The sequence below is a fragment of the Mixophyes fleayi genome, chromosome 3 (genome assembly GCF_038048845.1).
Source record: "Mixophyes fleayi isolate aMixFle1 chromosome 3, aMixFle1.hap1, whole genome shotgun sequence".
In the NCBI taxonomy this organism is placed as follows: domain Eukaryota; kingdom Metazoa; phylum Chordata; class Amphibia; order Anura; family Limnodynastidae; genus Mixophyes; species Mixophyes fleayi.
The window spans coordinates 28,426,292-28,440,923 of record NC_134404.1 but is presented as its reverse complement, the minus strand read 5'-3'; the positions used below and the strand labels follow the sequence as shown (position 1 = coordinate 28,440,923).

At 40.8% G+C, this 14,632-nt stretch overlaps 1 protein-coding gene across 1 annotated transcript in view; it reads right to left on the bottom strand.

Moving 5' to 3' along the window:
* The window catches only part of LOC142143428 (cytochrome P450 2K4-like), a 72,333-nt gene that overhangs the window by 44,515 nt on the left and 13,186 nt on the right, over window positions 1–14,632 (bottom strand). The window contains exons 2-4 of the mRNA XM_075201268.1: window positions 8,054–8,251; window positions 6,587–6,749; window positions 4,954–5,103 (exon numbers count right to left, since the gene is read on the bottom strand). Of these exons, the coding sequence (XP_075057369.1) occupies window positions 4,954–5,103; window positions 6,587–6,749; window positions 8,054–8,227 (487 nt within the window). The 5' untranslated portion in view covers window positions 8,228–8,251. The remainder of the gene's footprint in view (window positions 1–4,953; window positions 5,104–6,586; window positions 6,750–8,053; window positions 8,252–14,632) is intronic.

The window sequence follows — 14,632 nt, the reverse complement described above, 5'->3', positions numbered from 1 at the left end:
ACATTCATAGTAAAAAAGGCAGTTTGGTGTCTGTCTGTATTTTGCACCCTACATTTATAGTTAAATGGAGAAAGAAGCAGCCTGCAAAGACTAACATAAATAGAAATGGCCAAAGCATCTTTTCTGTTTGGCTCTAGATTACACCCTACACTTACAGTGAAATTGACAAAACAGCAGCCTGCAAAGACTGTACGTTAAATTGAAATGCCCCAAGTCCCTTTTCTCTTTGGGGGTAGATTACACCCTACACTTATAGTAAAAGTTTTAAAAAGATGTTGTCGTCATCATCTTCAGCATCATCCTCAACCTCATCAGTGTGTACATCATCATCACAGTCTATTAATTCATCTCCGCTGGAATCCGCCATTAGAGAAGTATCAGTACGGGTGTATTTGACGGTAAAGGCCTTCCTCATGGAAGATGCAGTTCATTTTGATGAATATCATCTTTTCCACATTTTTCGGAAGTAACCTCCTACCTCGATCACTGACAAGGTTCCCAGCTGTGCTGAATACTCTTTCAGAGTACACACTGGAGGGTGGGCAGCTTAAGCATTGCAAAGCAAGTTTGTACATGGCTTGTTTTTCTTCTTAGTATGGAAAGGGACTGTGTGACATTTCCATATCAATTAAAGAGGGGAATATCTGACACCCCAAACACTTGTAGTGCAAATTCAGAAATATATAGTGCTGGTATATAATAATTGCAACACCAGAAAATAGCTTTTTTAGAAGAGGGGAATATTTCACACCCCAAACACTTGTAGTGCAAATTCAGAAATATATAGTGCTGGTATATAATAATTTCAGCACCAGAAAATAGATTTTTTGGAACAGGGGAATATGTCACACCCCAAACACTTGTAGTGCAAATTCAGAAATATATACTGCTGGTATACAATTATTTCAGCACCAGAAAATAGCTTTTTACTACAGGGAAATATGTGACACCCAACACTTGTAGTGCAAATTCAGAAAGAATATGTGCTGGTATATTACAATTTCTGCCAGCAGGAAATTGTTTCTTTAGGAGGGTATATGACACCCCAAACAGTTTGTAATGTTTGGAAAAATGCCTCCTCTATACTCCTCTCTTCCTGCTCTAATAACTGCTCTTATAACTGCTCTAATAACTGTTCTCTCCCTGCTCTAATCCTGCAACCTAACCCTTCTCTCTCCCTCTGTCAAATGGCGCTGAATTGCTGTGGAGGCAGATATTTATGCATTTGAAACATCGCGAGAACCGAGCTCCGAGATCCGACGACGTCACAATGACGTTTTGCCTCGTTTTGAATTCCGAATCGGCGGGAGAGTACCGAGGCGGCTCGGCTCGGTACTCGGATACTTGAAGTTCGGGCAGGTTCGGTTCTCGGGGAACCGAGCCCGCCCATCTCTACTCTAGTCACAAGGAGATGCAAGTGTCTCATGTGCGTATGATGTTCTGTGGGCATGTGCAGTACAAATTTGCATATTTTGTGCTAAACAAGCCAACCTGGTTTTAAAACGTGCATGTGTAAGGGCCCCTTTCCAGTTTCTAACTCACAGAGCATAGCTATGTAAAGAGACCAAGTTATCCTGGAGGAAACCTGAGCAGGAGGCATGGGATGAGTACCCACATCAAATAAACCTGCAGATAGGTGCTACAGGCAACTGTGAAGAAACAAAAATCTTATTTATAAAAGGCAAAGGGAAAAGAAACCAGAAAATAACAACAACATTTAGGTACAAGTTAGTAGTATAACCAGCCAGGTGTGAAATTTTGCAGCTTTGCAAAACCATGCTGTAGTGGCTAAATTGAACATGTGTTGACAGAATTAGAGTCGGGAGGGGGGGGACACTCTAGCTCAATTCTAAATCCCAGTGCAAAAATAAAGCTTATAATACTTGTGCGCTATATGCAATATTGATTTTTATATAGTATTTTACATTGCTTCACAAAAAAATACTGCCTGCTTGTGCATTTGCATCACAACATTGGTTTATACTAGAGATGAGTAGTTCGGATTCAGAGTAGAATTCCTCATGCCAAAATCATATCTGAAAAAAAGGCAAATCATAATTTCCAGGAAAATACTGATGCAAAACTCGCAAGAGTTTTGGATCAAATTCTTCTTCATATATAGCCCTCCTCCCTATTTAGAATAGACAGCGTATATGGAGGAAGGTGGCTGGCAGGCTTTGCTCTTAAAAAAGCTTGTAGAGAGTGACCAGAGCATGAGACAGGGAGACATTGGAAATGTTACATAGAAAACAATAGCAGTGATTATTTTTAATGCAGTTTTATTTTTTAGCGATCAGTCAGCTAGAATAGTTTGCTGATCAATTGGGTGTCAGAGCATTTAAATAGATTAAATAGATATCTGATATGTGTAATATATATATATATATATATATATATATATATATATATATATATATATATATATATATATTAGGACTATATTATATATACATCATTCTAAACTAGTATTTCTTTCTAATTCTAATTAGTGTAGAAAAATTGGGTGCTGTTGTTGTACAACAGAGCAGCACACACCAAAGAGCAATTAGATTTTTTTAATTTGAAATCCAAAGTTTTCTAGTGCAAGAAGCAATCTTGTGATGTTTGATTTTCAGAGTTAATCACTTTCTACTATACTGGTATACTAAACTATTGTTGCAGACTTACCTCCCCTCGTTCCAGCGCAGCTCCGTCTCTCATCGGAAGCCGCACTTCCGGGTTTGGCGGTCACATGACCACAACTTGGGGTGGGGAACTTAAATTTCCCTAGCTATTTAAACTTCACTCTGACACTCGGTGAGTATCAGAGCAACTTTCTGCTTTCTGGCTCCTGCTTCTCCCGGGGATCTCTGTGCTTCCAGCCCTTGTCTGACTCCTGTGTACCTACTCCTGTCTGTCTGACTATTCTGACTCTCCAGCCCCTGTGTTCCGACCCGGCTTGCTGACCTCTCTATTGATTTCTGGTGACCCCGACCCGCTTGTCTGACGTTGCATCTCTCCAGTCCTCTTCTTCTGCCGCCTGTCCGTGTACTGAACCTGGATATTCTTCACGCTGAGCCTGCCAGCTGATTTTGAACTGCATTGCTTCGTTGTATACCAGTCTTCTACATCTTGAGATGAACTAGAGGGCCGCGACCTGTGACTCACGGCAGCGAAGCTCATCCCGCCTTGCGGCTGTTCTTGGTGAACATTAGGGAGTTCGATAGACTCCGTGCCTATTTGCTCTTCTGGGTTTTCTCCGCACATGCATGCACAGTGACGCTCGTGTCCTGTTGCTAGGAAATGGGACGCTGTCACTTGTTCTGCCGGCATTCAACTGCACTGGATCACCGAATCTGCTATCACCTATCAGGCACCATTTCCCTCTATTTAAAGATCCTCCCTACTGCAGACCAGTGCCAGAGTATTGGTTCAAATCTGCTCCAGAGTACCTGTTACTTGTATCCTGCATCAGTGTTTTGGCTCCTGATGTTTGGCTTGGCTCTTGGACTCTCTCTCTCTGGTATATCCCTGGTACTGCTTTGCTAAATTTGGTCAGACCTTTTGGCTTCCCCTGACCTTCCTCTGGAACATCCTTGTGTACTTCGCATTGCTGGCTTGACCTGGACCGTTCGACCATTCCTGTTCACCACGCTACCGCACTGGTTTACTAACTTGGAGAACCGCGACCTGCGCACCTCATGCAGCCAAGTCCGTACCTCTTCGGGGGGTCCCTGATAAATACAGGGGGTCCATTAGAGTCCACGCCTCCTTGTTTAGTACTACCAAATACCAGTCATGGGTGCATCCAGCTACTTGCTACATTACCGTGAAAGAGGGTTTGAAGTGAATTAAGTAGCTAATTTAAAGAGAATTAAGTCTGGTGTATTCATCATAACACATGAATTAGTACAATGCATGAGAAGAAATCCAAATTCACTATGTATTGTATTAACTGAGCAGCCTTTTTTGCACAATTTCACATTGCTCTTAAACATTATGGTGAATTGATTGTTTCTGTTATGAGCTGCGGCGGTGCCCAGCCGCCGCGACTCTCCTACCTGCGTCCCGGCCGTCGCTATGGCGACCGGGACATCACTTCCGCCTATGACCCGGCCGTTGCCAGGGCAACGGAGGGACGCTTCAGCGCTGCGTCCCGGCAATGAGAAGCCGGGCACATGCGCCCATCAATATTACTAGCCTACGGGCTAATGAATTTTGGTGCAGAGGGCTGGGTATTATCAGAGCCAGGCTCTGATTGGCTGTCCTCACTATTTAAGTCTGCTACCTCATTGCCGGTTATAGCTTCTGTGCTCCAGTCTGCTGACCTGCTAGTTCCTGTTCCTGTATTCTGATACCACTACTGACTCCCCGTGTATGACCCTTGGCTTTGAATTGGACTTCGCTCGTGTTTCCTGTGACCCTGATATCTGGCCTGTTTACCGGTTCTGCTATTCGCCTGTGACCCCTGATCTCCGCTTGTTCATCGATACTGTTGTCTGCTGCCGGCCCTTGACCTCTGCGTGGACCTGACTCTTCTTGCCTGGGTTCTCCCCAGCCGGTACACACTTCACGACCCTCTGTTAGTCTGTGGCCCAGTCTGTCCCCACCATCAGGGGCTCCAGTGAACACCTGATTGGCAGAGTAGATTCTGGGTTGTGTTGTGCCGGCTAGAGGGGTTCCTAACAGGTTCCCAACAGTTTCACACCGTTTTATTGATGTACAATGGTTAAAACTTGTGGAATGTTGAAATTCAAGACACATTAGCCACACTAAGTGCAATAAAGCCTACCCCAACTATGTTTTACTAGCATTATGTATAATTACAGCAAACACAGAATATGAAAGAGATTAGAGCAAGCAGAGAATAACACAAATATATGGGGAATGGTGTATGTATGTATGTAACAAATCTAACAAATTATAGCAATGTCTAATGCCAGTTATTGTGAAAATTATAAAGTAACCACTCACCTCCATATGATTTAAATGCCTGTGTTAAACATTCAGCTTCCTCAATAATCTTGTTTTCTATAGTTTTCTTCCCCATCCCAAAATCTCGTAATGTTGAAAGAGCAAATCGTCTCATCACTTTCCAGTTCTCACCATTAGTAAATACAATACCTGAAGAGAATGAATATATGTCACAGGGCTGTGCTGATTAAAAGTACACATTACATCAAAACAAAAATATATTTCTGGCAAGAATGAAATTTACCTCACATCTGTATAGTGTATGAAGTCAGCTCTTTATATATTTAGTCAGTCACCCACTAACTTTTTTTTTTAAATTCACAAAATGTATAGCCTGAATACAGATGGGATGCGGGCGGTCAATTAATTTAGCTGTGTGGTGTGCTTGATGCATCACTGGTAACACTTTTGCCTCATAATACAGAATGAGATAAATATTTTGCAATATTTATGAATATTTTGCTCATCTCTAATCAAAGTGTGTTACAAAACTGAAAATACAATACATTGAGGAGTTTTACTTAACTATGTATGTCCCCCATGCTCTTTCACTCCTCTGCAGCACATTTTCATGTTAGGAGATAGACAAGTAGAGAGTGACTGACATCTGGGCAGTTTTGCTTTGCAGAAACGCAAAGTGTGGATTGGTTGATTCCTACATGATGTTCCAAAAGTTCAAGTCACCGTAGATAGTTTTTTTTTTTTTCTCCAAACAATAAGCTCATATGGGCCTTAATCTGTTCTTTTGGAAATTAACTGCAAATACATGCAGAGTCGCCAAAAGAATTAACGTACAGTAAGCCACCCTAATTAATAGATGGACAGCCAATAAGGAGAGATAGCTCCTGATTGGCTGACCATTTATTAAGTAGGCAAGCTTACCAGGCATTATCCCATTAGGCCAGGGGAGTTTTGCCGGGAACAGTCGGCTTTGTCTTTAGAGTGTTTTTAGAATATTGTGGACAAAATATTTTTTTATTTTATAGACTAAGGGGGCATAATTCATTTATTGTATTACTAAGGAGGCACAAAACACTTTGTTATGTCAATTATGTTAGTACCTGCTCTTGTGGCACTGCAAGTAACAGTATGCACTGCCGCACATGTGCATTCTGGTACTTGTAGTGCTAAAAGAGCGGGCACTATATTTGATCATATTAACCCTGGTATGTATGTTTGGGACCACCTTAGAGTACTGGGCATGATGTAGAATAACACTGGGATGGAAGCTAATGTCTGGTAAAACCAGATGTTTTATATCCGGTTTTAACAGACGGTTTACCTAAATTTACTCTTTGGGCTAACCCGCATGTGACCTAAGGGTTTTCAAACTGCCACACCTTGCCAGTAGATTGGGTTTTCCCCATCCTAACTCTTGGATATTAAAACATTGTTAAAAAATTTCCCACCATGGTTCCAATTACTTTTTTTAAGCTGTTCAACAGTTTTCCATATATGATAGACTTACTGCCGGGATGTCACAGGGAATGGTGTTTACATGGCTGCACATTTTGCATATAGCGCAAATAAGAAAAACAGATTTCTTTTAAGTTTTACAATCTTTAAAACATCCTTAAGCTATATTATATTATATTATATTTATATATTCTGTAAAGAAACTAAAAACAGTTACCATGGCCCTTTTCTATTTTATCAAACACTGGAATATGTGGTCTGTCAGTAAATTCGTCAGCGTGGTTGACTAGAGCATCTTTAATGGTATCATAACCACATAGGATGACCATCTTCGTCATGCCTAACTGGACGCTGAATACCGAGCCGTACTTCTGAGACATCTGTAAAGGTAACAACGGGAGAAATTATTTGCACTATAGTCAGAAATACATTACGTTATGCCAGTAGAGAATTAAAGATGCTGCAGAGTGGATCACAAAATGGGTGTAAACTCTAAACGCTAAAAACATACAAAAATAGAGCTTTTCTACCCATATGCTGACCCGTATACATCTCGAGGTGTGTCCAGTTTCATATCAGTAGCATATGCACCTGGTTTATATATAGTTTAAGCAATGTTACTGGTTGTCTTTATCATCATGTATTTGTTCCTACCTTCTATCAGGAGCAAAAGATATGCTAAGTGGTTAGCACTTCTGCCTTACAGCACTGGGGTCATGAGTTCAATTCTCGACCATGGCCTTATCTGTGAGGAGTTTGTATGTTCTCTCCATTTTTGTGTGGGTTTCCTCCGGGTGCTTCGGTTTCCTCCCATACTCCGAAAACATACTGGTAGGTTAATTGGCTGCTAACTAATTGACCCTTGTCTGTGTGTCTGTGTATCTGTGTGTGTGTCTCTGTGTGTGTGTTAAGGAATTTAGACTGTAAGCCCCAATGGGGCAGGGACTGATGTGAGTGAGTTCTCTGTACAGCGCTGCGGAAATAGTGGCGCTACATAAAAAGATGGTGGTGATGATGATGATGATGACGACTCCTAATAGACGTATATGCATCCCGTGCTGGTCTACATGAGCCACATTTACGAGACCTCTCTTTCTTTATTCAGCCTCTGTCAGACAGCTCCTTTCCTCTCCCATTCTGCCTTTCCAATCCTTAGGAGATACAAATGCCAAATACGTGCATGTCTGCAGAAGTACATATGTATGCGTTCTTTCTGTGGGCATACACATTGAAAGTATGGGCAATTCATGGTACGCAAACTGACGTAAGTTTAAACTGACATCAGGCCCCGTATGTTGAGGTATGATTTCTTGACAGTTAAGGATGAAGAGTATAACATTGCCATATGGAATAAAATCATTCTGATGGTGGAAAGAAGAGATTGAACAGCAAACAAACTCATGATTCTTTTCTTTTACATATAGGAATACAAGTAACAGAGTGAAGTGTAAACTACCATTCAGCATTTGGACCCTCCTGCACAACTACTGTACTTCCTTACCATTTGAAATTCAATTCAATTTCTCCTACTATAAATAATTTGGGGACATTAGGGTACCCACTTTGACTTAGTGTCATTTAAATTACATTGTACTTCTTTATGGACTAATTAAGTAATCAAGCATATTTATTTAATAGTAGGCATAAACGCTTGGGTGGTGTTTTAACAGACATACAGTATTACCTCTATAAGTGTTTTATGAGGTTTTGCCATGTCAACCATGTGTAAATTTCCAATAATTGGTAAAGGCTTTGGTCCCGGTGGGAAATTCTTATAATTGTGCTGTTTCTGATTGGTAAAAACATAGGCCAAAAATAGGATGACTACAGCGGACAGAATAATTGTAAAAGAGTCCATGGCATACAAAGTCTTCTGTAAAATCTAGAGAGGAAAGACAAACAGACATTTTATTAGAAAATTAAAATAGTTATCATGCATATACAGTACAAGCAATAGTCAGATATTTATTTACCCTTTAGGAAGAATAGAAGATTTTTCTTCTGTTATCCTACGGGAGAATTTGCCAGTGTGTATGTTCTCCCTATGTTCCTGTGATTGCCTCAATTTCCTCTGGGGGCTCCGGTTTCCTCCCACAGGCCAAAAATGTGTATGTGTGTGTGTGTTAGGAAATCTAGACTGTAAGCTCCACTGGGGCAATGACTGATGTCAGCAAGTTCTCTGTACAGCGCTGTGGAATAGGTGGTGCTATATGAATAGCTGATGACAAATATGATGATCAGAGAGGAGGAAGCTGAACGTTTGGCCCGTGTGGACGGGCCTCAATGTAAATACAATTTTGGTATAGTGTCAATGACTACTGGATTTAAGCTCTAACCTTACAGAGGTTCAAAGGTAGTAATAATGTGTCTTATATTAAACACGTATGTCTGTTTTTACAGCAGTCATACTAAACATTGCTGGACACAAAAAAGCTTGTTAGTACACACCAGGTACATATGACAGACCCTTGAAATCTAATCCCTCTATGCATGGGACTGTGGACCCCTTGTGGAGTCTTGCAAGTAAGAGTTATAAATAATCCTGTCGTTTGCGTGTTTAACCTATTACACTGTGGGTGACTCACTTTGCACAAAAAAATGTTATATCGGGAAGAGTGTTAAAATGATTATTTTTTATCATATTGACCTGTTAAAGTGAATAATACCCATACAACACTCTTACAGAGAATTACTTTAGTGCAATTAACTTAATTTGCTTATAATTATTAGTTTACAGGAATATCTATCTAGTCACTACTGTTTCAAACTGGTCCCATTTTTCGTTTTGGCCACTTACTGTCTGAACACCGGCATTTCTTACAAGAGCTCTGTACCTGCAATTCATTTTGTACACTAACTCTGCTACTGGCCATTATAACTTACTTGTACAGCTGCACAGCTAACTCGTGTCGTGTCATATATCACGGCACTTCCACAGTCATTACATGATCTGCCTAGCATGCATTGCAATTCACCATAAACAGTAAGCACAGTCTAACAAAAATACAAAGCACAGTAAATGGATTAAGTCTAATTGAATCAATACCCCTGTGAAGCTGCAACTAAGAATAGTAAAATTATATTGTGTGTATATATATATATATATATATATATATATATATATATATATAAAAATAATATTTCAGGTGAGACAGCATTCAAGGATTTAAGACAAACTGTAGCTGAGTCCATTCAAACATTTCAGTGTATATTACCAGCTGCAATGTGAATCAAGCTGTCTGTGTACCAAGCGTTAGCACTGCTTTCCCAGCATGCATTGCTGGGGAATAGCACTCCCACAAGATCAAAGCAAAACTGCCAATGAATAAGCAATGCAGAGCAACATCACCATAAGGGGCATGCCTAACAAACATCACCATGGCCTTATGATGATGTTGATCTGCATTGCTTATAGCTTATTCATTGCCAGTTTTAATCTAGTGGGAGGGCTATTCCCCTGCAATGCACGTTTGGTACACAGACAGCTTGGTTCAGATTGCAGCAGGTGTAAGATATGTTAATTATGTTTTGCACTATATGTATTGAGTATGTTTGTCAGAATCTCACATGATGTCCCTGAGGAAAGTAATATACTGAAATTTGGTATATATAGTCCATTTATTACTGGAATGAACTGAATACACCCTTTCGATACAACTACAGTTTGTCTTAAATACTTGAGTGCTGCCTCACCTGGAATCTATTTATTGTACTATTCATACAAGAGAAGTACTGAGGAAGGCAACAGGGTAATGTACACATGCTATTTAATAGTGTCAAGCACCTGGATGAGCTATATATACCGTATTTGCCGGCGTATAAGACGACTTTTTTGACCTGAAAAACATGCCTCCAAGTGGGGGGGTCGTCTTATACGCCGGGTGCCAAACTCAGGGGTCTCAGGGGTGCCGCGGGCCAGCCATAAAAAAACCCAAACAGAAACACTTACCAATCCGCGCGGCGCCGGGACCCAGCATCCTCCTCTCTCACGCAGCCTATCATCAGTGACAGTCTGCGTGAGAGAGGAGGATGCTGGGTCCCGGCGCCGTGCGGATTGGTAAGTGTTTCTGGTTTTTTTTTTATGGCTGGGGCGCGGCAGAGGGGGCAAAGTGAGAGAGGGAGAGAGGGACAGATGAGAGTGACAGGAGGGGGACAGAGGAGAGTGACAGCAGAAGAAGGTAAGTGTTATTAGTATGTGTTATGTTATGTTTGTTTTATGTTATGTCATGTCAATGCAGAGTGTCTGATCAGCATATATGAGTGTGTGTGTGTGGGGGGGGGCAGTGACTTCATGCAGTGTGTGTGTGGGGGCCAGTGACTTAATGCAGTGTGTGTGGGGGCCAGTGACTTCATGCAGTGTGTGTGTGGGGGCCAGTGACTTAATGCAGTGTGTGTGGGGGCCAGTGACTTAATGCAGCGTGTGTGGGGGCCAGTGATTTAATACAGTGTGTGTGGGGGCCAGTGATTTAATACAGTGTGTGTGGGGGCCAGTGATTTAATACAGTGTGTGTGTGGAAGGTGTGCGGAAGAGGGGGTAGTCTTATACGGCGAGTATATAACAAACTCTATAATTCTGAGTGGAAATGTTGGGGGTCGTCTTATACGCCCAGTCGTCTTATACGCCGGCAAATACGGTATATGTATGTATATATATATATATATATATATATATATATATATCAACATCATCATCAACATTTATTTATATAGCGCCAGCAAATTCCGTAGCGCTTTACCATTATATTATATATATATATATATATATATATATATATAATTTCATGTACAGATTTATAAATATATAAATACAATATGGATAACTCTAAATGAAATTTAATTTAAAATTTAATATAACTTTAGTCTCTTGAATACACAGTTCAGTCCAAAATCCTTATATCAAGTGCTGCCAAATAGGAAATACGGCCCCTTGGAAGACGTCTGAGGAAGGAATGGATTGGCATTTGACCCAAAATAGCACCCATATCAAGGAAGCGCCCTAACACTAATGTGCTTCACCTGCAATCCAGGTTAAGGACAGCATTATAATGAGTATTCTCTCTGAACAGTATTTGTTAATTGGTAGATCTGGTTTAACTGGTGGAATTGGTTAATTGGTTGACCTTCTACAGAAGGTAGCTTTTTTTTCTAAAATATATTAGTTTGTAAAGTTCAAAGATGCCCTCTCTTCAACTTAAAGAACTCACTTTACAAAGCAAAAAAATTTTGGGATTTGGGTGCAATACAAGGCATATAAGTAGCCCATATTCAAAAAGGAATGCCTGGATCTGCCTATCATTTCCCATTAAAATATGCCACATTTTTCACTATGTACTCACTGACAGAGCATTTATGAGGTCTGGCATTCCAGGTAATCAAAAAGGTATTCAATGGGGTTGATTGAGGTCAGGGCTCTGTGCAGACTAGTCAAGTATTTTCACACCAAACTCACCAAACCATGTCATTGTAGTCCTTGCTTTGTGCACTGGGGCACAGTCATGGTGGAATAGAAAAGGGCCTTCCCACAATTGTTGCCACAAAGTTGGAAGCTGTTATGCTGATGGTCTCTTCACAAACTCAAAGAACTAGTTGGCGGAGGTCTTCACTTTTAGCAGCCACCTTTCCCATAGAGCTTTGTACGCTCACCGGTACTCAGATGCCCCCTGGACTTAACTCCAGATGTAGTGTAAGGCCAGGAGGCAGCGGATGGTCAGACAAAAGCAGCGGTCAGAGGTTACTAGCAAGCAGAGTAATCAGGTAACACGCCAAAAGTCAGGGTCACAGGCAATACAGCGAGGTCCAGAGTACAGGCAAACGAATCAGGGTAACAGGCAAGCAGGCAAGGTCCAAGGTACAAGCAGGGGTCATACACAGAAGTTAAATCCAGAAGGTATACACCAAACAGCACAGGAGCAGCATTGCAGACAGGGAACTGGACACTACAGACGGCAGTGAGACTAAGCCCTCCCTGCCTTAAATACTTTGATAAGCCAATCAGAAAAGAGGAGGACAGGGCTGACAATCTGCCTCAGGAGGCTGCTAATAAATTTACTAGCTAGAACTGGCATAGATAATAACAAAAACCAGGAACATGTATAAATATATAAATGAACAAATTTAAATCATAGGAGAGCTCCCCCTGGTGTTGGAGGATGTCCCTACACCCTCCTACTCTATGCAACAAAGATAAGCTATAGGAAAAATAACAGTGCATAGTAACCAATGCATGTGCCCGGCTACTAGATCATGCCAGGATGAGGTGTATCGCCGCGTCTCGTGACAGAAGCATAGCATTGTTCAAAATGACTCAGTATGCTGAAGCATTAAGATTGCCCTTCACTGGAGATAAGGTACCTAGAGCAAACCTTTAAAATCAGCCCCAAAACTATTACACCTCCTCCACCTAACTTCACAGTTGGCATAACGCAGTCAGGCAGGCAACATTCTCCCAGTACCCGTCAAACCCAGACTCTCCCATCTGACTGCCAAACAGAGAAGTGTGACTTATCGCTCCACAGGACATGTTTCCACTGCTCCACAGTCCAGTGTTGGTGTGCTTTTCACCACTCTTATCTGAAACTTGTCATTGGGTTTGGTGATGTGAGGCTTGCATGCAGCTGGTCATCCATGGAAACCCATTCCATTAAGCTCCTACTGCACAGTTTTTGTGCTTACATTAATGCCAGTGAAAGTTCGGAACTCTTTATTGATATACATTTTCTGAATGCTAGACACAATATGGCTATGCTCCAATATAACTTTATTGACCATGTTCCACCATTGCTTTGAGGAGGAGAAATAGATAATAAATTAATGCATTAGGAATCTACTTGGATATATCGCTTGAATACAGTGGCTCCAAACTGTTTCCTGTAGATCTGGATGCATGCTCCCTGTGAAGCTTTCCAGGCTCTTTTATTCGAGCCTTAGTGGTCTCCCATGGGTATGCATTCCTGAACATTCATTAGAATATACAATGTATTGCTAGTGGTCTATAGTTGATTTATTTAGATATGATCATGCAAATAATAGATGATGTATTTATATAGTATCATTATGTACAGAAAGCCAGGTTGCAACTGCTTTTGGTAGCATTGATGGTTAATATATGTATTAATAACAGTAAGAGTTCTCTTTATTCATTAGCTAATATATATATATATATATATATATATATATATATATATATATATATATATATACAGTAAAAGTTATCTTTATTCATCAGCTATTTTGTATATATATGTGTATATATATATATATATATATATATATATATATGATACATACATGAAGCGCTTCCTTGCTTTGCACTTGATATTTTCCCACAAAACATAGATGGTATCCAATTGTGGAAATCTCTATATGGAAAAATACAACCTCACATAGTGTATTACAGTATAAACCATATGGGAATAAATATGGGATAAATGTGTAGTTATATAGGGATCCACCATCCAGACACCATGTGAACACCGTCGTGTCTCCCCCTAGGGGTTTAAACTCACAAGATGTAACTCCAATTAGTGCTGTGTATTGAAATCCTAGGATGGCCTCCTCATATCACAAAACTCCATCAACACAGAAATCCCAATGCGAATATGTTCGCCGATGTCATCTCTATTTCCCTCGTCACCAGGAATGAAGAGTGTAGAAATACCTCTCCAAAACCTGACTACAGGGCCCCATTCATGTATAGAAAGAAGATATTTAGAATCCGCCAGTTGGATAAAAGTCAAAACCGACAAATTAAACATGTCGTTTTACTAAAAACCTGGCATGAGGAGACCATGCTGAGAGGGCGTAACTAGGACCTAAACTTAAAAATGCAGATGCCCAGTTACATAAAAATGCACCTCCCGCAGTATCCACTTCACTGGGGTTGATAAAGCCAAAGGGATGGGTTTATGACAGAGGGCAGTTTTGCGCTTCCCGCGGAGTCCACTTTGTGTAGCTGGACAAAGCTAAGTGGAGGTGTATGTGGCAATTGGGACACTTTGCCACCTTTTAATAAAGAAAAGAGTTGTGGTTTCACTGGGAAAGTGACCAGTTAGGGACTTAACTGTGATAGCCAGCGTTTAGGACTATCGCACAGTGTTTATTTCTGTGAATATGTTTGATTTGAATGCTGAAGACACTGTCAAGACTGTTTATCCATCCTAACAAGTAAATAAGCGTCAAAGTGATTCAGCAGAAACCTGTGTGAGGAGCCACCTGTCTGCTATATCTGATATCCTGATATCTATCAGGATATCCCTCTGGATCT